Source organism: Salvia hispanica, chromosome 6, assembly GCF_023119035.1.
Source record: "Salvia hispanica cultivar TCC Black 2014 chromosome 6, UniMelb_Shisp_WGS_1.0, whole genome shotgun sequence".
NCBI classification, from domain to species: domain Eukaryota; kingdom Viridiplantae; phylum Streptophyta; class Magnoliopsida; order Lamiales; family Lamiaceae; genus Salvia; species Salvia hispanica.
Window position 1 is genome coordinate 178505 of NC_062970.1, and position 21305 is coordinate 199809.

The following is a 21305-nucleotide window of genomic DNA, read 5'->3' on the forward strand; positions in this document are numbered from 1 at the left end:
CTCCCCTAGAAGTGACATGGCCGGCGACGAAGAAACCCCGCCGCTGCTCATCCTCCACCACCTCCCCAACTTCAAGCTATCGATCTTCCCCCTCCTCCGCTCCAAATACACCGTCCTCGACCCGCTCGACGACCCGCCCCACCCCTCATTCCACCCACTCTCCAAGGCCGCCCGCCTCATGCTCTGCACGGGGCCCACGCCCGTCACCGCCGCCGTCCTCGACGCCTACCCCGCCCTCGAGTGCATCGTCGGCTCCAGCGCCGGCGTCAACCACTTCGACCTCGACGCCTGCCGCCGCCGCCGCCTCCGCATTACCTGCGCCGGAGATTCCTTCTCCGACGACGTCGCCGACTACGCCGTCGGCCTCGCTATCGACGTGCTGCGCCGGGTCTCCGCCGCGGATCGGTTTGTGCGGGCCGGGTCTTGGCCCGTTATGAGAGAGTATGGGCTTGGCTCGAAGGTACACCAAACCATATTTTAACATAGGTGGATTAGGTTTATGTCTTTTTTGTGCAATCAAAGTTCCAAATATCAAGAAGTAGGAGTAATATTTAATTGATTAGAAAAATGTACTTTTACTCCTAGTTTAATCCACTTGTTGCTTGTTATTAGAAACAAATTTTGATGATTCAAATAGAATATAAATGAAAAAAAGCATGGAACATTGTGTCTACAACAAGTTAAAGAAAGAAAACAAATGCTCCCTCCGTCCCGGATAATTTGGGACACTTTGACCCGACACGAGTTTTAAGAAATCTAATGAAAAGTGAGTTGAAAAAGTTGGTGGGATGTGGGTCCTACTTTTAAAGAATTAGTTTTATAATAAAATGGGAGTAAGAATGAGTTAGTGGAATATGAGATCCACTACCAAAATTATGTGGAATGGGACAAATTATGTGGGACAGCCCGAAATGGAATACTGGATCGAATTATTTGGGACGGAGGGAGTAATATATAAAGACAGTGAATCAAAATGTTCAGGTGAGTGGAAAAAGAGTTGGTATAGTCGGATTAGGAAGCATAGGTTCAAGAGTAGCCAAGAGGTTCGAGTCATTCGGGTGCACCATCGCCTACACCTCCACAAAACAGAAACCAAACATTCCCTACACTTTCCACGCCAACGCCGCCCTCCTCGCGTCCAACGCGGACATACTGGTCGTCTGCTGCGCCCTCACGGACGAGACGCGCCACCTCATCAACGTCGATGTCATGGCTGCGCTGGGGAAGTCGGGCATAATCGTGAACGTGGGGCGCGGGGCGCTCGTGGATGAGAAGGCCTTGGTTGAGATGCTGGTGAAGGGTGAGATTGGGGGTGCTGGCTTGGATGTGTTCGAGCGGGAGCCTCACGTCCCGCGAGAGCTCTTTGCGCTGGATAACGTCGTCTTGTCCCCGCATCATGCTGTTCTTACACCGGAGTCAATGGGAGCCATTGACGATCTAATACTTGCTAACATTGAAGCTTTCTTCTCCAACCAGCCTTTGAGGGCTGAGGTGCAGCTTGATCAGTTTGATTCATGAGACAAGATGAATGTATGTGTGTTGATGTTATTGGAATAAAGGATGCATGAACTGAAAATAATGTATCCAAGTTATGAATTATGATGCTTTTTCTGATTTGGATGCAATCACTTGTGTAATCTTCTAAGTAATAGTACTCCTATAGGAGTACTACTCCCTTCATCAACAAAACATGACTTATTTTGTTATTTAGGAGTTTTTTTTTTTTTTTTTTAAGTGAATCTGTGAATTGAGTTTCAACTAACTTCTCCTGCCTTCATAAAATCAAACAATTTTCTACTCAAAATGAATTTTAAATCGCAAACAACAATATTTGTTTTGGATTATGTATTTATAAATACACAAAATTTGACCATTTTCTTATTTTCTTCATAAACTTGGAGTTTTGAGTCATAATCTTGAATTGTGAATTTGTTATTTCTTCCCGTGAAATAAAATTATCTCTAAACATAATTTGACATGACAACTAAAACGAGGTTGTTTTTTTAAATCATAATGCAAAACATGTGGGAACCGCCATCCACGTGTCGGAACAAGGTCGGCCTGAGATGATTCCCAAATCAAACAAAGCTCCGACGCGGCAGATCCACAACAGTTGTAGGAAGAGAACAACCAAATCACCAGATTTTCATTACCAACAAAAACAAACTCACTCAAATTCCCCACCACACATTCCCATTCGCCTTATCTCCAACCCCTCTCCTCTCTCCCACTAATTTCCCACATCTTTCAAATGCACCCATTTCCCCAAAACCGCCTCCCACTCTCCTCGCCCCGCCGCCGCCGCCACAGATGGCCTCAAGAATCAGCTTCAACCTATCAAAACCCAATCTTTTCACTGCCCAAATCAGAAAACCACTCTTCTCCGCTTCTTCTCTGCCGTCCCCAGCTCCCGTAGTTCACTCGCTTCAATTCGCTTCCAAGAAACTGACTTTCCAGCGCAGACTGCTCTGTATATCTCCTCAAGCCACCAGCGAGCTTGTGTATTGTTGCGTTAAAGAGCTAACAATGTGATGCAAACCTTTTGAAACACCTTTTTGAAGCATTTACAAAAGAATATAGCTTTGCAGTCATTTCTTGTGCTACTCATGTTGACGTTTATATTTGTTACAGGTCAGGTCCAAGAAGACGAGGTTGTTGACAGCAATGTCTTGCCTTATTGCACCTTAGATAAGAAGGAGAAAAAGACGATCGGCGAGATGGAGCAGGAGTTTCTGCAAGCACTTCAAGTAAATAATCACATTCCTTCGTTTCTTGTAGCAACTTGTTATTATCTATTTATACACCTAATTTCCAGAAATTATGAAGATTTATCTTCAATCTTAGCCTTGATACCTTATTTTTGTATAATCTTTGATGTTCTGTGATATTACGCAATTGCAGGCCTTCTACTATGAAGGAAAATCTATCATGTCCAATGAGGAATTTGATAACCTCAAGGAAGAACTCATGTGGGAGGGAAGCAGTGTTGTAATGCTAAGTAATAACGGTTTCATCTTGCATTTTCCAATTTTTGCAGGGCTTTGGATTTTTTTAATGAATTTTCTTATCACTCTGACTTTGTGTTTTTAATTCAGGCGCTGATGAACAGAGGTTTCTGGAAGCTTCAATGGCTTATGTATCTGGTAACCCGATTCTGTCAGATGAGGAATATGATAAGCTGAAAACACAACTAAAGGTATATTAGTACAGGGCAAGAAAAACAATGTAATAGGGGTATCAATGAGAACTATCCACAACATATCTTTAGATCTTTGGGGTGAAAAAGCTCTTCAGATTTTCTTTTAGATTAACTCTTCGGAAACTTGTTTATATTTCTCTGTGTTTGATGATGAACCGTTTTCGTTATTTGCCTTATTTGATATCATTACCTTATTCTTGGACTTGTTTTGATGTACCTTCCCTTCCTTCTGTTGATCTATTTGTTGTAGATTGATGGGAGTGATATCGTGGTCGAGGGGCCTCGATGCAGTCTACGTAGCAAAAAGGTTTGCTGCTCTCCTCCTTCCTTGCATATACGAGGACCAATCCTTTCATGTTATATATAAATTCATTGGACTCTTCTCAACAACGCCAATTGCATAATATGTTGATCCCCTCAGCTATCCAGCTTGATGAAAGAAAAAGATTCACTAAGAACTCTCTCTCTCTTAAATTATTGCAGCAACTGTATATACATGGTGTCATTTGTTGCTGAAGAAGATGCTCTCAGTATTTAATAAATTAATATGATGAAAATTTTCGATTGTGTAGGTTTTGTACTTCTGCTGAAAACATGAACATGCGTCCTTGTATCAACCTTTTTGACTAATTTATCATACTTAAGTGGCCTTTTGTATCTCATTTAGTTCCGACACGCAGGTTTATAGTGACCTTTCTGTCGACTACCTCAAGATGTTTCTTCTCAATGTGCCAGCAGCAGTGGTGGCATTAGTATTGTAAGTGGCATTCTACTGCCGAACTATAGTTAGATGCTACTTCATTTCATTTGCATCTATATTGTTTGCATTTGCGCGCCTATATCTTCTTTTAGAAGAGTGTACAGATACATCACCTTAACGAATATCCTCTATTTGTAGGTTTTTCTTTCTTGATGATTTGACTGGATTCGAGATCACTTATCTCTTGGAGGTAATCCAATACTGGTTTCTGTGAATCATCTCATCTGCATCCAACATCCTAATATTTTGCATTGATCATAAGATTCACATGAAACTATTGGAAATGGAAAGTTGAATCTTTGCACAATGCTCATCATCTACACTACTCTGATTTCTGTTAGGAAATAAACACATATAATCATGAACATAAACAAAATAAACACATGAATTGTTTAGTGTGTATATACATCTTCTGGTAATGTCAAGCCATAGATTTCACTACATAATTTTCGGATGCAATTTACATTTACAATGAGAAAAGGGATATATATAGGCAGAAAAACAAACCTAAATATATAAATTGTGCTACGAATGCCTAAACCAGTTAACTTTCTTTAAGGCTTCATACTCAACAATTTTTTTTCTATGTTAACTCGAGAAAATTGCCTTCGCAGCTTCCAGAGCCATTCAGTTTCATTTTCACGTGGTTCGCAGCTTTGCCACTCATACTATATTTGTCTTTCACCTTCACAAACTTCATTGTAAAAGACTTTCTGATCTTAGTGGTGAGTAAGGCTCTCCTAAACTCTTGAATCTCGGTCTCCTTATCGAAGTTCTCAAGTTGTTCAATAAATATAACGTTCCAGGGACCATGCCCGAACTGTGGCACGGAAAACACTTCATTCTTTGGTACCATACTGTCCATATCGAGCGGGGGAGCCACTAACAAGGTCAAATGTTCGAAGTAAGTCAACATTCCTGATAATCATCACATTTATTTCTGGCATTTTGCTAACTGTATGTTACAACATGATTCTCAGCTGTGGCACGGACATGGTGTACGATTCTAAGTCGCGGTTGATTACGCTGCCGGAAGGAAGTGAGGCTTGAACTCAGGTAAGGTAATCCTCTTCACTGTTTGCTTCTCTTCAGTTTTATGAATTAGAATAAATTGTGAATCCAAGTTATGTTGTTCATCAGGAAATATTTTTGGTTAAATAAGCAAATCTTCAAGAGCAGGTGTGATTCAAGGGGAAAGAATGCATAAGCAATGTAAATGTGAGTAGTTTGGTATGTGAAGGATGCATATATTAAAGATGTATCTTATGTATATTATTATTCTATACATAATATATCAGACAGGTTGAGGGACTTAAAGAAACGAGATTGCCAAAAATCATAAACAAGACTGATTTTATGCGGTACTGTCCCGAGATCAAGTATCGGACTTTATCTACCTAATTGAACAACATCCATAAAATCCACTTTTAATCTATCAAACTGAACTATACTTTATATGATGTTCTTTAATCTCATGCTGCTTTCATATATCTTTTTTTAATTTATGTATGCTTTTTGAACATACAAGATAAGGCCATTTTATGCTTAGAAATTAAGCATAAATGTACAAAATAAATGGACTTATTATTTATAATGACCGATATTAAGTATAGCCGTACTAGTTTTTATTAAGTGAAAGTACAAGAAAGTCAGAGCATATTTTAAATAAAATGAAAAGAGAACTAAGTTCGTAATTTGATAAAATACTATACCAGCAAACATTTATTTTAGTATTATGCCCTATTTAATCCTTATTTGGTCAAATTTTGTTATCCAATTGCCGCCCCCTATTTGTAATCAGAAGACTAAATTTCTTAGAAAATTTTCTTAATTATAAGATTCATTCCATACATTGAACTTCTAATATCCAAACCAACCAAAATCCATATATAGCTCCATACAACAAGACATGCCCACACGTCTTCATAGATACGAGTACATCAATAATTCCTCCAAACCAACCTCTAAATTTTATAATTTTTATAACATTTGACTTAGAACTTCACGTTTGTGAAGGTCACGTAGTAGACTACTCAACATGTAAAATGCTAAAACTATATAAACATCTCATTTTCATCTCAATTTAATTAGCATCACACACAAATCTAGTAAGTACATTATAAGTAGAAAATTAACTAAGCTAAGGAAACAATGGCTTCTTTGCTTCATTCATGGCGCCTAATCTTCTTCTTATCGGCGGCGGTGGCCTTCATCGGCAAGGCGGCAGCCGGATACTCGCCGGTGTTCCAGCCGACTCCTTGGAAGCTTGCCTATGCAACATTCTATGGCGATGAGACAGCTGCTGAGACTATGGGTGTGTTATCATTTATTTTTATTGAATAATTTAGCTTAATTAATTTATTTTATTAAGTAGTTCGATTTTTGATTGCAGTAGCGTATATAAATCTTATTATTATAAATTTTTTTCAAAGCTATTGTGTTTATAAACAAGAATTTAGCACTTTGATACTACATATATTTACATATTAGTATTATTTTCAACAAATTAACTAACAAATATTGTGGTAAATAAATTGGACCATCAAACTCAAAGATGTGATTCATACAATGTTTGCGGCTACCTATATTTTTGGAACAAAATTTTTTTGTATAATTAGAATTAATGGATGTACGTCGATTGTAGGTGGGGCTTGTGGGTACGGCAACTTGTTCAGCACTGGATACGGCACGGACACGGCGGCACTGAGCTCGGTGCTATTCAACAACGGGTACGGGTGCGGGCAATGCTTCCAGGTGCGGTGCGCGAAATCACAGTATTGCTATAAGAATTCGCCCATCGTCACCATCACCGCCACCAATCTCTGCCCTCCCAATTGGTCCCAGGACTCCAATCACGGCGGGTGGTGCAACCCTCCCCGCACCCACTTCGACATGGCCAAGCCGGCCTTCATGAAGATCGCCCAGTGGAAGGCCGGCATTGTGCCCGTCCTCTTCCGCAGGTATATATGTACCCTTCAATCCAAATATCACTCTCATCTTATTTCCTTAATTAGAAAGAGTGACACAAATTTTTATGATAGCATAATCATTTAATATGCGTGCGCAAGGGTGGCGTACGGCTGGCGTTCCAGGGGAATGGGTACTGGCTGTTGGTGTATGTGATGAACGTGGGCGGTGGTGGGGACATTGCCAACATGTGGGTGAAAGGCAGCAAGACCGGGTGGATCAGCATGAGCCACAACTGGGGCGCCTCGTACCAGGCCTTCGCAACCCTCGGAGGCCAATCGCTTTCGTTCAAATTGACCTCCTACACTTCTCATGAAACCATCATTGCTTACAACGTGGCGCCTTCCAACTGGCGTGCCGGAATGACTTACACTGCCAATGTCAACTTCCACTAATTGCATCAAAGTTATTCTAACTAAAATTTCCTTCGTCTATACACCGTTAATAAAAACACTAATGAATAAAGGTTAAGCATTACAAAGAAAGTCAAGACTGAGAATTAGAATATGAATATAGGCTGCTTCAACATAACAAATAATTAAAGTATAGGCAGCTGACTAATATACCTTTTTAAATAAATTAATTAACCTCGGAAATCCATTTAATACTACTTTAAACTATTAGATCTTATTGGTTGATATATAATTGTTATTATCAGAGACATAATTATTTTCTCTGTTATATTGATTCAAATTCTAATTAGAACAACTTAGTCAATAGTCATGCATGTTTCAAACTTGGCTTTGGTTCGATTATTGAGCAAGAGTATAAGTATTAAAATAAATCGTGTCTGGCTCTGACCTATTTGAATGGTGAACAATACTCACAAGGACACTAGTCTACATCGTGGCTGCAAGTATATACTCCCATCGTCCCATTAAATATGCAACATTTACTTTTCGGCACAAGATTTTATGCAACGTTGTTTTGTGAGTTAATGAAGAGAGAGTAAAGTAAGAGAGAGTATTGTTTCCATTTTTAGAAACATTTCATTTTTCATGGGACAGACCAATAAGGAAAACATTTCAATTCTAATGGGACAGAAGAAATATTGTTCTTTTGTAATCATCGTGTAACAAATAGTACTACTAATTTTAATTCCCACATATCTGACAGACACAATGATTACAAAAGAACAATATTCCCTCTGTCCCATTAGAAATGAAACGTTTTCCTTATTGGTCTGTCCCATTACAAATGAAATGTTTCCAATACATATAACCAAAATCACTAAATATAATAAATAATTTTACATTCATATGCATATGTCTCTCCGTCCAGTTTATTATTTTGTGACATATCAAGCCTGATATCTTCCCGTAATTTTTAATATGTCAATATGATTTGACCCAAAGTTCATAACACGTCCGTTACAAGGGAAAAGGAATAAAAAACGGAACCGTCCCCGTCTGAGCTCCGGTAGGTACAATGGGGCCAATAAGTGTGCCACCTCCGGTGGACAAGGCGGGACAGGTGGCGATTGGAAGCTGTACGGTGATGATGCAGGGAACGATATTAACGGCAGCTATAATGAAGTTGGTGGTTATGGTAGCGGAAAGGGTGAAGGTACCATCAGCACCACTTGTGGTGGTGTTGGTAATCACACCCGGGATGAAGACAGTATTCGAACAGGTCAGCTTCACCGCGGCCCCCACAACGGGTGTCCCAGGGCAGTTGCCAGTCGGGGTGCAGCAGATCTGCCCCGTCATAGTCACAAGTCGCGTTGCGGCAATGGAGGTGGCCTTGGCTCCTCCCATCGCCAACACCATAAGAACCCACACTAACACCATGGGATAAACACCAATTCCGGCCATCCTACTCATAATTGCCTTTTTCTTTTTTTTTTTGGTACTTTGTTTTTTGATTTGGTGAGTTCATGTCTATGGAAATCACCTCAGCCACAATAATTAATGATCGATAATTCTATTTTGTTAGGGAAATATTGACTCCCATTGTTCGTGTAAACAAGTGGCCGTTTTAAATGTCGTGAAGATTATGAGCAACGACATTTCAAATATGAATAAGAGATCTATATATATGTATTATTATCTACCTAACCTAATAATATTGAGAAAATCTGTGATTGATTCTCTACATAATATATCTTGTAGTTCATGCATCAAAGCTATCTTCTATTCTTCTTATAACTAAAATTTTCCTTCGTCTATACGCCATTATTAAAAATACTAATTAATGAAGGTCTGCGTGAATTTATATACTCTGAAATTATTAACATTAATTAAAATGAAAGTAATGTGGGCCTTGTCCGGTTTTGGGCATCATAATATAGTGGATGCTGAAGCACATAAATGATAGTAAAATGAAAGAGATGGAGAAAATGTTTTCATAAATGGATATGAACTACTTTTGTGAGATGCACGAAAAAGGAAATTCAGAAGTACAATTTTATTTTATTTAATTTGATGGTTGCAGCACCAACATTATTATAGTGACGACCGAAGAAAACCCTGAACCGTCCCGGTCCGAAGTCCGGCAACCTGGCCAGTAGGTATAACGGGGCCGATAAGACGGCCGGTTGTAGTGGACAATGCGGGACAGATGGCGGTGCTGAGAGGGAGCTGCACGGTGGCAACGCAGGGAATGACATTAGAGAAGAGGAAGAGGAGGCTGATCGGTACGTTAGCGGTGATGCTGAAGGAGCCAGTAGCACTTGTGGTGGTGGTGATGGCCACACCCGGGTTGAGGAATGAACCCGAACAGCTCAGTATCACCGGGGCCCCCACAACAGGGGTCCCGGGGCAATTGCCGTTCTGGGTGCAGCAGATCTGCCCCGTTACCGCCACAGGTCGCTGGATGTTAAAGAAGGTGGCCTGAGCTCCTCCGATCGCCAACAGAAGAAGAAACACCACGGGAGCAACACCAATTCTGGCCATCGCACCGGCACTGCTAATTTTTGTTTTTTTTGGATCTGGTGAGTTCATGTCTATGGAAATCACCTCTATTTATATACTAGTATTTTTTCTTATTTTTTGTTCGTGGAATACATGTAGCTGACAAATTGGATTAGGTTTTAGGGTTGGGCTGCTCTATGTATACACTTTAGTCAATCACTCTACAAATCTACTTCATTATTTGCTATTTTGAGTTCAAAACTACAGTTTACCCTACAAATCTACTAGTTGAAACTGGAAATGTAAACTGCACTGTTATTTATACGAATCTTAAATTCATGTATGAGTTTAAGCATATATTTTAAAATTAATTAGCCTGAAATCCGAACCTTTAGGGTTAGAGATAAATATTTTTAGCCCGATAACAATCACCAATTAATCCGCATCCAATTAACTCGCAACTCGTAGGGCTAACAGAAACCCATTGGACCGACGCAATTGACATCCCTAACCCCTACCACATGACCAAAGTTCAGCCACTATACCAATTAAACTCTTCCAATTCTCTTATTTTAAAAAAAGGTGGGAGACTTTCGGCCTTAATCCGCAAGCCCGGTTGAGCAGGATTAGTCGGATTCCGCCAAAAAGACGGGTTCGGTACACCTGTAGTTAAACCAAACAAAAAAAATTACATTGAGAAATTGCAATTTGAAAAAAGGTCTTTCTCCTTCTCTTTAGTTCAGGCACTCAAGACATGCAAACCATTTCCAATCAATGGATCCACTCCTCCCCAAAATCATGTTATTGATCTGTCACTGCAATTTCCAGCTTGATTTCATGTAGTATAACTCCAGTTATACTTATATATGATGATGGTGTCATTTTATACACGCAATTTAACCTGCAGGGTGACATGCGTGCGCAAAGGTGGCGTACGTCTGGCGTTCCAGGGGAACGGGTACTGGCTGTTGGTGTACATGATGAACGTGGGCGGAGGTGGGGACATTGCCAACATGTGGGTGAAAGGCAGCAAGACCGGGTGGATCAGCATGAGCCACAACTGGGGCGCCTCGTACCAGGCCTTCGCAACCCTAGGAGGCCAGTCGCTTTCGTTCAAATTGACCTCCTACACTTCTCATGAAACCATCATTGCTTACAACGTTGCGCCTTCCAACTAGCGTGATGGAATGACTTACAGTTCCAAATTGAAGATTGTTGCAAGTTAAGTATTGTGATGTCCGATACTCAATTTGAGGAGTGTTGGAATAATACAATCAATTCAATGACGAAGAATATTGAGACGTAAATAAGATTGCTTATACATCGTATCATGTAGAACTATTAATATAGTAATTGTGTATTAGCTTGAGAAAAATAAAGTAATAGTACAAACAGAAATTCATCTCCCACAATGGCTTTCTTTTTATATTGTTTTCATGCGGTTATAGTATATTTTAACAGGAGGGATTGGGATTTTTATGTTGCGTAAATTGCTAGAAAGAGACGATCGATCATTTTAATACTTAATTTGTGGGTTATTCACCAATAAAATTTGAATGAGCATGCATGTCCTCAAATAATTTTTCATATGTTGGATCTCCATACATATTTTCATCAACTCTCAATTATTAGCATTACAATGAAGTAAAGACTTGTTAGAATTGGCATATGAATATAAGTATAAGCAACAATTTAAAGTTAGTCAATCAGGAACACTTAGTAAAAGGAGTAGTATAATTTCATATATTTTTATTTAGTTACATGGTAATTTTATTTAAACATGATAGTTGGAGATTGGTGCATGGTGACCAACACCAACATCAATTATTATACATACCACATAACACGTCGAAAGACATATCGTACGATATGTCTTTCGACGTCCATTACATGTTCAATTGTTCACACCCGAACAAATCCAACAGTTATCCCAGTCTGAACTCCGTTAGCCAGCTGGCCAGTACGGCTAACGAGGGAAATAAGAGTGCCGCCTGTATTGGACAAGACGGGACAGGCAGCAGTGGCGGGGACCGGAAGCGGCACGATGATGGTGCATCTATTGAAAATAGTGAGGCCAGTGAGGGAGTTGCTATTTATGGTAGTGTTAATGGTGAAGGCACCGTTAGCAGTTGTGGTGGTGGAGACGGACACACCCGGCCTCAACAATGAAGCCGGACAGGTCAGCGTCACCGTGGCCCCGACAACGGGTGTCCCAGGGCAGTTGCCGTTCTGGGTGCAGCACAGCTGCCCCGTCACGGTTGCAGCTCGCGGGATGTTAATGGTGGCGTGGGCTCCTCCGATCGCCAAGAGGAGAACCGACAGAAGCACGATGGGAGAAACACCGATTCCGGCCATAATTGCTTTTCTTTATATGTTTGGTAGTATTGTTTTTGATTTGGTGAGTTCATGTCTATGGATATCACCTCTATTTATAGTTTTTTTTTGTGTGGATATTAATAAGTGTGTTGTGGGGTATGTATTATTTTTCGTGGAATATATGTTATGTAGGTGACAAGTTTGATTAGGATATAGGGTTTGGCTGCTCTATGAATACAGTTAGTCAACCACACTACAAATCTACTCAATTATTTGCCTTTTTGAGTTCAAAACTACAGTTTAATTCATGTAAACACTTGACTGCTACTGTGTTTTTATGTATTGAATATGGTAGTATATCTGATGAAAACCAAGTGTGATTCTTATACTTATACTCATGTTAAAAATAAGGAAAGTTGTTATTAAAGTCATATATTTTTGGTTAATCTTATGAATTTCAAATTCTGCAAATTAAACCGGCCAAAGCTCAGGCTGTATACCAAACTTTTCCAAAGCTAGCATTGTCGTTCGTTTTGCCTTTTATATTCATGATAGATAAGATAACTCTCCTGGGTTTGCTATACGTTCCATTGCATGGATTGGGGAAAGGAAACAATTCCAAATCAAAGAAATCGCAAGCAAGGAAAAGGAAGGAAGAGAAAATGGGAAAGAAGAAATTGATCTTGTGTAAGAGTTCCATAAATTGTGCTCAAAATGCGAGCACTTAATTGTACTTGTGCTCGACAATTTGTGAGCAAATATAACGCGCACAACTATTTTACTCGCAGACAGTCGGGGAAAAATAATTACTTAAATTTTGATTCTCATGCATACACAAATGCTCGCAACGCAAAAAGAAGAAAGCGCAACCAATAGTATTCTTCGAGCACCATGTGCTTGCAAATGCTTTTTTCTTGGGAGCAAACATTGTGCTTGCAAAAAATCATCGACAAGCACCCTTATGCTCGGAAGTATCCTCGTAAAAACTATCTTTTCCCGTTCACTTTCCTTTTCTTTATAAACTCATGCCGAACTCAGCCTGGACTTTTATTCTTAGATGGAGGGAGTATTATTTTTTTAATCATATCCTTAAAAAAATGCTCACGTAATGTTATTATAACCTTATAAGATACATATTGATTGTTGTTTTATTAACACAAAATTCGCCATCATTTAAAGAATTCGTCATTTTGGATTGTCCACTATCTATAGAACCATTTACTCTATTTCGCTTTTAGTATGTAGACCCCATCCCACCAACTTTATATACTCACAATCCAATATAAAACTAACATTTTAAACGAGTCTCACACTGAACTCACTTTCTCCCTAAACCCTAAACCCTAAACCTATGCCTTTTCCTAAAACATTTCTTAAAACACACTCACAACAAAATAAAATAATCTTATAAAACATGAACAATTTTAATAAGTGATGGTGGGTCCATTTTATTTTATTGTGAGTGGGTTTTAGGAAATGTTTTAGGAAAAGACATAGGTGATCCGCTCCGTTTTTATTCCATTTGAACTCGGATTCAACATTGGATAGTAGATATCTATCGACATCCCATGAACTTCTTTTTTCTTTTGGAAGCTTCCTTACTAAGACATCCACTTTTACCCTGATTGCTTCCCGCCAATATTTTCACCTGAAGAACACCGAAGCCGAAACCAAAACCAACCCCTTCTAATGACGAGCCCGAGTTAGCATTAACGAGTCTTGGTACTAGTTAATTCCAAGTCTGGGCCCGGTGACTTCCCTCTTGAACCACGCGAAGGCTGACTCAGCCAAAATTTGCAAAATTAGTATGATTTAATTTGCTGAATTTGAAATTTATGTGATTGATATATAAAGTCAATAAAAAATTATGATTTAATTAAATAGCACTTTTCTGTTTTTCAAACATTAGTGTATGATATAGTATATGTTGTAGAATCAGCAACAAGAAGCAAGAACACACCAAATAACAAAGAGTAAAGTAATGTAAGAATGAAGTGTTTCGATGATGAGAAACAATGAAAACTCTTATTGAATGATTGAGAAACTGATACAATATTCTCTGGAATATATACAAGAAGTTGAATATGTAGGGAAGGGAAGAAGAGAAACCGTTCTAAAGAAACACTCGTGGACTCCCTACTCACATCCTAACTACAAGGCTGAGCTTGTGGATTCACTTCAAAGTATATGTGGCTCGAACCGCAAATCAAAAGGCCCGATTTCAAAATTCTAAGAAAATGCTTGATTTTTATCAGATATAGTAGCAACATATTAAAGCAACGAGTAACATGAAAACAACTGTAGTTTTGAACTAAAAAAGACAAGTAATTAATACTGTTTGTAGGGTAATTGACCAACTGTATACATAGAGCAGCCAAACCCTAAAACATAACTAAACTTTTACCTACATAACTTATATTCCACGAAAAATAATTATAATCAGAATTATTCAAACTAAAAAAAAAACTATAAATAGAGCTCATTTCTACAGACATCAACACACCAAATTAAAAAAAAAAAACGAAAAAGCAATTAGCATTAAGATGGGCGGAATTGGTGTTTCTCTCCCTTCTCCTCAAGTTGTGATTGTGACCCAAAACGGCAACTACTATGCTTACCAACAACACCATAACTACTAAAAGGCCATATTCGGCCATATCCGTCAACAAGACAGGACAGTTCGGTTGAACGTATAATAGACATACATACATACGTATACCGTATACGTATGACTTTCGTCATGTTATGTGGTAATGGTATGGTAAGACTAATGTTGGTGTTGGTGACCATGCACCAACCTCCAACTATCATAGCACATCTAATTCTAAATATAAATATAAATATAAATAATTACTCCTAAAAGATAATTTAACAAGTAACTAGAAATGCAATGTGTTTTTAACACACCCCGTGCCCCATGGTGCTTTCTTTTTCTAGTGTCCCAAGACATCCATTTTTCCCACCAATGACGAAACCGAAACCAAAACCGAATCATTAATGGCCCAATTCAAAAGTTCCAGTCCCCAAGCCCAATAATGTAACATCTATTTAGCCTGGATTTACAGGCCCATCCGGGTCGGCCCAATCTATTCAAACCCTAACTTCATAATGCACAAAGCTATTATAACCATATTCAATGTTGTTGAATTCTTTGTAATGCTAATAATTCAGAGTTAATAACATAATCAATTTTTTGTTTCACGCTCGCAAATCTCACTTTAATGTGTCCTGCTTGAAGAAGCAAATGCTGTACTACTACTCCATACTGACTAATATATCCTTTTAAATAAATTAATTAACCTCCGAATTCCATTTAATAAGTACTATTTTAAACTATTAGATCTTATTGGTTATATATTATTATCAGAGACCTATTAGACCTATTTTAAACTGATTCAAATTTTAGAACAACTTAGTCATGCATGTTTCAAATTTGGCTTTGGTTCAATTATTGAGCGAGAGCAAAAAATCTTGAATAGTAGTAGTACTAAAATGTTTAAATCGTGTCTGACTCTGACCTATTGGAATGGTGGACATACAATACAGGGACACTAGTCTACATCGTGGCAGCAATTATATATTGTTCTTTTATAATCATCGTGTCTGTCACATGGTGTGGGACTTAATAGTAGTAGAACTATATATTTTTCAGGTATTTATGGAAAATAGGCCTTGTGTGGATATATAAAAACGCCACCATGATATTTTCAAAGAACCGGCTATAAAATTCATATTTAATTTACGTATGAATTTTGAATTTAATCCATGAAAAATAGTGTTTTTCACTTTTTAATATTTCTGAAAAATAAAAAATATTAGTACTCCAGTATAGATCTCTTCTTTCCTTGAAAAATAGACATATGTTGTAATATTTCATTTTCCAATATGATGATATTTTTCATTTTCTATAGGTGGAAACCATATTTTACTGGGACTAAATTTGAAATTCACTTTTAAATAATCATGCAATTCTTTTGCAATATAACACAAAGGTAAATATATAATTAATATTTGAATTAATCATGCAATTGTAGTTATCTACCTAAAATGGAAGAAGAAGAAGAAGAAAAATATAGAACAAAATTAATATGCATTTATTAGATTTCATGTTTGATACGCAGAATATTCATTAATTAATTTAAGTTTGTCCTGATCAATAACTAATTGATATAATTTCAAGAGTGTAACATGTCAACCTTCTATTATCATACTAGCTAGAAATGAATCTAATTGGTTAGCTATGTATAATAGTAGTAATTTTTTTCAAATTTCTTGAAAAACCAATTATCATTACTCAATGTATCAAGCAATCGAAACTCGCATTGTCTAAAAGCAAGTGAAAACAATGAAAACATAAAACACAGGACATATTTATAAATAATTAAGAGATTGGAGACATCAATTAACTACATGGTGGGTTTGGAGACATTAGGTGTGCAACATGTGCAACAATGCTGACATGGCTGGTGCTGCATCTCCACATCATCACAGACGTGGCAGTGGGGCCCGCCGGTAGCCAAGTATAGTGGGCCCCAGCACTCGACCTTGTTGAATTCCGGAATATTCGAATGGAAGTAAACCCAAGCCAAAGCTTCCTCCAATTCTGGGTAATTCTTAAACAGCTTTTCATCTCCATGCACAAATGCCTTAAGCACCTGCGCATAATTAATTAATTAATTAATAAAACAATTTTAAGCCGTTGCAACTACATATACAATTTAAAGGATCATAAAAAATGAGCTAACATTTAGTAGTCCGGATATATTTTCATGCAATGTATTCATCTAATCCCAATTATAGAAAGAGACAAAAAAACAATGAAAACATAAAATATTCTATAATTGTAATTGTCTAAATATAGTACCACTTAAACACATGTCTAAACTACAATACTAAATTTTCTGTCGGAAAAAATTAGCATGTGACAATAGTCATATACTCCCCCTTTTTCCTCATTAAATGTCCCATATTTTCTTATTTGAATATTTCACTTTTACCATTTTTAGTAGTAGACCTAACATTTTAGACTAACTTATTCTCACTCACATTTTATTACTATAAAACTACCAGGAGTATATAAAAGTAGAACTCACATTCCACAAACTTTTTCTACTCACTTCTCTTCACAAAATCAAACAATTTCATAAAACACGCACCGGTCAAATATGGGACATTTAATGGGGACAGGAGGGAGTATATAAATTAAAATCAACCCAATATGGATTAAATGTGTGTTACAAAGTTAGAAACGTTAATGTCCGGTGTCCGGACCAAAGACCTTAACTTTGCACAATTCTTTGTGTTTCTCCATAATTACCCCGACAATATAAAAGCACCAATAAAAAGCAACAAATCACATCCACGAGAATGCGATTAATCCCTATATATGAAACTTACCACAGGGAGTTCTTTGCAGAAGATATAATATCTGAGCTTAGCAAAAAAGTCCAAAAGAAAGTGTCCACCACTAATGTGACAATGTACATGCAGTGACATTTTTCCTTTGATCTTCTTCCAAACGCCCACCACTTCATCTCTTTGTAATTTGTTGTACCATCCTTGCACCTAAAATCCCAGAGAAATCACAATTATTTCAAATTTATGTGAAATTTTAAATTAAAATTAGGGTTTTGAAAAGTTGCCTGAGAAGTGTTGATGGTTTGTGAGATTGCAAGAGTGAGCTTAGAGGTGATGTCACAGTGTGTGAGTGTGTAAGTTCTTGGAAGTTTTGGAGGATCCAATTTTTCTTGATTATTGTTAACCCCCAAGTACACAACTTTGAGCTTTGATGCCTCAAAAATTGCAGGCCCCACCAACCTGGCTACCTGCTCATCAACAAACCAATTTTATAAAACAATTAAATCAAAAATGGCAAATTGCCGGCAAAATCATCGGAGTTTGGTAAATTCTGGACAATCCCACAACTTTAGAAAATACTACTCCGTAGTTGATTTCATATATCATAACTTTTACATTTTTCTCAATTGTCCCATAATATCAGATTTGGGAAGAATTATGTCTGATGTGGCAGACAGAAAAGACACCTATGTCTGATGCATCTTTAAGTTTTACGCATGTGCACGTTGAACGCCATAATTTTTCGCCATTGGACAATTGAAAAAATGTATGCAATCGGCTATTTTTTAAAGCTGCGGGATTGACCAAACTTTATGTTTTTACCACCAGTATTCCCATAAAAAAAATAAAAAAAAATGAGAGAAACTTACTAGTTCTTTCTTCTTGTCTTTCCTTGTGATAAGAAGAGAGGAAGGGCCATTGGATAGCCTTAGCTTTGATGGAAGTAAAGCTGTTTCTAATGTCACCATATCAAGAGAGAGGGAGGGAGATAATAACTCAATTATATATGTGAATAAATGGTAATGTTGAGAAAAATAATATATGGAGTACTAGATTTGAGAAGTTGTTCTAATTTTTTTTTATCTGCCTAGCTTGGTGTGGGTTTGCACGTATATATATAAAATGGAGTTATGATTTTGTTTGGAGAAGATGGAAACTGAAGCACGTGGTCATCATGCCCTATTGGTGCAGTAAACGACGAGACCAATCGCAAGGTGTCCAGAAAATGCTGTTTCGTCGCGTATGATTTTTCATCTTCTACTACATTCAACACGATTTCACATAACTCACAACTTAATATACACGACAATTGCCAATAAGTAAAATAACGTTAAAAGTAGTGGTATTTCACTTTCGCCTTTCGGCTCCCACTTATCCTGCACCTCTCAAGTCATTTCACAAAGTCGGACTAGAGTAAACTCAACAGGGTTTTCTTAAAACTGCATATCATTTCAAAATTTGACTCAATTTATAGATTTTTCTCATACCCATAATTCCTCTTTTTTAACTAGTTTGTAAGTAACTTAATATACAAGATTTTGCTGAGCTAGTGTTAATTAATTGAATTGAGGCTGAAGAAAGTAATAGTATCAGTTTAGGGGTATTATATATCATGTAAAATGATTCAAAACAAATTGTGAGAGTAATAATATTATTGTACTAACAATAAATGGTGAGGTAGTGTACAAAAAAATAGAAACGTGTGTTTATAAAACGAGCGAAAAAGGGAAGTGCATGTTTTTTGTGTCTAAATAGGTGAGACAAGTTTTAATGGAGTAATACATATTTGCATCTAAGAAAAATATAAATTAATTAGGTACGCCATTATATTTGAATATATGTGTGAACTAATTTGGTGAACATATAAAACGGATTTACAAAGATATTTAGTTGACAAAATATCTACTCTATATTTAGATTTTGGTTTACGTGACACGTTTGTGTCAATTTCTATCGATCATATGAAATATGATATCATTGGAATAGATATCTAAGTCAAATATGAAGGCGTCATTAGGGATTATGAAAAAAATTGAATACAATTATAACCGACATATTTGTGATTTTGTTAGTAATACAATTATTTATATGTATATTCCACATACTCCTTCCACTAACTTTTTATACGCAATATTCATTCACATTTTTTTAAAACTCTCGTCCTTGTAAAAATGAGATATATATATATATATATTTACAAATGAATGGATTATCATCGATCTCTAATTTGTCCATGTGAAATTATGCTGATTTAAAAATGTGATTGTCACGCGTTTGATTTACTAGCAAAAGTAATTTGTCCCTTATAAGAATTTTTGTTTGATTCTGTTTGCCTATGTGCTCTCCAAGAATATTCCAGCCACGTTTAACATTTTCCATGTTTTATTTACAGTGTTGTTTTCACATTTGATTGTATATATACGACGTTGTATACCGAGATATTTACATGTAAATTATTAGTATATATATTAAGAATATAAATTTAAAAAATAAAACTTTATTGACTAATTTTTCTTCATGTGTCATCATGTACACCAATCATGTGTCTTGTACTCTTTCCTGAATAATATCATACCAAGCCCTTCCTACGTTATATTGCTAACTTTCTTAAATTGCTAATAATGCAAACTCATCAACGCAGTATTTTAAAAATATCGACAAGATGACATTAAAATGTCAACACAAATTTGTGTTGACAATATAAATATTGATGTGAACACAGTGTATTCAAATGTCAACTTAGTGTACGTCGACATTTTAATATCATTGTGTTGACTTTTTTAATATACTGCATTGATCAGTTAACAGAGTTGATAACTTAAAAAGTTAGCAATGATTCATACCTCCGTACATACATGTGCATGTATCCACTCTATATATTGGTGGAGTATATGAAAGGAACATATGATGGATTTTTAAGTGGCATTCAATCAATGCACCACCTCATCCACTTACTTACCATTTCTCATCTTTGTCTCGGAATGACATGATATTGTTTGCTGAAAGTGATAAAATAAAGTCGGAATACTAAATTAATCGAACACGAGTCAACAGGTTAGAGATGATATATATATGAGCGAATGGCGTAGTTCGATTGGCGATTCAGATATCATGGGATATCTTTTGTCGGTGGTCCTATATATTACTCCCTCCGTCCCGGATAATTCGGGTCACTTTGACCGGGCACGAGTTTTAAGAATTGTAATGAAAAGTGGATTGAAAAAGTTAATGGAAAGTGGGTCCTATCTTTATATATTAGTTTTATAATAAAATGTGAGTAGGAATGAGTTAGTGAAATATGAGGTCCACTACCAAAAATGATAAAAGTGAAATGGGACAAATTATGTGGGACGGACCGAAATGGAAAACTGAGACGAATTATCTGGGACGGAGGGAGTATCTATTCTCCATTTATATCTTTTTAATTTTGTATAACATGATACATTGATACTCCCTTCCCTTCATACCACAATAAATGTCACGCTTAGTAATTTTATAAAATTTTAGAAGATATTATTTTGTACGTAGAGTAAAAAAAAAAATATTTATATTAATATATGAGACAACTTTTCTAAAAAATAAAATATAATATCTATTATAAATAAACTATAAAAGAAAATGTGATATGGGACTTATCGAGGAGTATTATGTATTATACTCATCTAGATAATTGCGTAGATATTCAACTTAACAAAATAGCCTCACAATAAATTAGTTCAATACAATATAACTATAATATTATCCTCGTTCCTCAGTAGAAGTCCGCGTTTAATTCGACACAAATTTTAAGAAATATAAAGAGGGTCAAAAAAGTTAATAGAGTATAAGTCACATTTTTATATACTCTCTCTGT

The 21305-nt window shown here is 36.8% G+C and overlaps 4 protein-coding genes across 4 annotated transcripts; 3 read left to right on the forward strand and 1 right to left on the reverse strand.

Annotated features, from left to right (window-relative positions):
- Positions 1 to 5: 5 nt before the first annotated feature.
- Positions 6 to 1706, forward strand: LOC125196377 (glyoxylate/hydroxypyruvate reductase HPR3). Its single transcript, XM_048094869.1, has 2 exons — positions 6 to 460; positions 982 to 1706. Exons 1-2 carry the CDS (start codon positions 17 to 19, stop codon positions 1516 to 1518), a joined length of 981 nt encoding a protein of 326 aa, XP_047950826.1. The 5' UTR covers positions 6 to 16; the 3' UTR covers positions 1519 to 1706.
- Positions 1707 to 2187: 481 nt separating this feature from the next.
- Positions 2188 to 5280, forward strand: LOC125197112 (PGR5-like protein 1A, chloroplastic). Its single transcript, XM_048095815.1, has 11 exons — positions 2188 to 2495; positions 2624 to 2747; positions 2902 to 2998; positions 3096 to 3196; positions 3450 to 3506; positions 3880 to 3956; positions 4098 to 4149; positions 4574 to 4684; positions 4766 to 4863; positions 4940 to 5020; positions 5100 to 5280. Exons 1-10 carry the CDS (start codon positions 2311 to 2313, stop codon positions 5007 to 5009), a joined length of 972 nt encoding a protein of 323 aa, XP_047951772.1. The 5' UTR covers positions 2188 to 2310; the 3' UTR covers positions 5010 to 5020; positions 5100 to 5280.
- Positions 5281 to 5996: 716 nt separating this feature from the next.
- Positions 5997 to 7321, forward strand: LOC125193393 (expansin-A7-like). Its single transcript, XM_048091176.1, has 3 exons — positions 5997 to 6273; positions 6604 to 6920; positions 7010 to 7321. The coding sequence occupies exons 1-3, from the start codon at positions 6111 to 6113 to the stop codon at positions 7319 to 7321; spliced, it is 792 nt and encodes a 263-aa protein (XP_047947133.1). The 5' UTR covers positions 5997 to 6110.
- Positions 7322 to 16396: 9075 nt separating this feature from the next.
- LOC125193596 (protein STAY-GREEN homolog, chloroplastic-like) lies at positions 16397 to 18533 on the reverse strand. Its single transcript, XM_048091427.1, has 4 exons — positions 18322 to 18533; positions 17737 to 17919; positions 17492 to 17659; positions 16397 to 16749 (listed from the first exon to the last, which is right to left on the reverse strand). The coding sequence occupies exons 1-4, from the start codon at positions 18418 to 18420 to the stop codon at positions 16501 to 16503; spliced, it is 699 nt and encodes a 232-aa protein (XP_047947384.1). The 5' UTR covers positions 18421 to 18533; the 3' UTR covers positions 16397 to 16500.
- Between the last annotated feature and the right edge of the window lie 2772 nt (positions 18534 to 21305).

Bases quoted from the DNA above. Each gene is read 5' to 3' on its own strand.
- LOC125196377 (XM_048094869.1), top strand. From the start codon at position 17: ATGGCCGGCGACGAAGAAACCCCGCCGCTGCTCATCCTCCACCACCTC. The intron at 461-981 runs GTACACCAAACC...CAAAATGTTCAG, and splicing joins AGTATGGGCTTGGCTCGAAG to GTGAGTGGAAAAAGAGTTGG.
- LOC125197112 (XM_048095815.1), top strand. From the start codon at position 2,311: ATGGCCTCAAGAATCAGCTTCAACCTATCAAAACCCAATCTTTTCACT. The intron at 2,999-3,095 runs GTAATAACGGTT...TTTTTAATTCAG, and splicing joins AAGCAGTGTTGTAATGCTAA to GCGCTGATGAACAGAGGTTT. The intron at 3,957-4,097 runs GTAAGTGGCATT...CTCTATTTGTAG, and splicing joins GCAGTGGTGGCATTAGTATT to GTTTTTCTTTCTTGATGATT.
- LOC125193393 (XM_048091176.1), top strand. From the start codon at position 6,111: ATGGCTTCTTTGCTTCATTCATGGCGCCTAATCTTCTTCTTATCGGCG. The intron at 6,274-6,603 runs GTGTGTTATCAT...CGTCGATTGTAG, and splicing joins GACAGCTGCTGAGACTATGG to GTGGGGCTTGTGGGTACGGC. The intron at 6,921-7,009 runs TATATATGTACC...TAGCATAATCAT, and splicing joins TGCCCGTCCTCTTCCGCAGG to TTAATATGCGTGCGCAAGGG.
- LOC125193596 (XM_048091427.1), bottom strand. From the start codon at position 18,420: ATGGTGACATTAGAAACAGCTTTACTTCCATCAAAGCTAAGGCTATCC. The intron at 17,920-18,321 runs GTAAGTTTCTCT...GTTGATGAGCAG, and splicing joins AAGACAAGAAGAAAGAACTA to GTAGCCAGGTTGGTGGGGCC. The intron at 17,660-17,736 runs GCAACTTTTCAA...CTGGGATTTTAG, and splicing joins AAACCATCAACACTTCTCAG to GTGCAAGGATGGTACAACAA.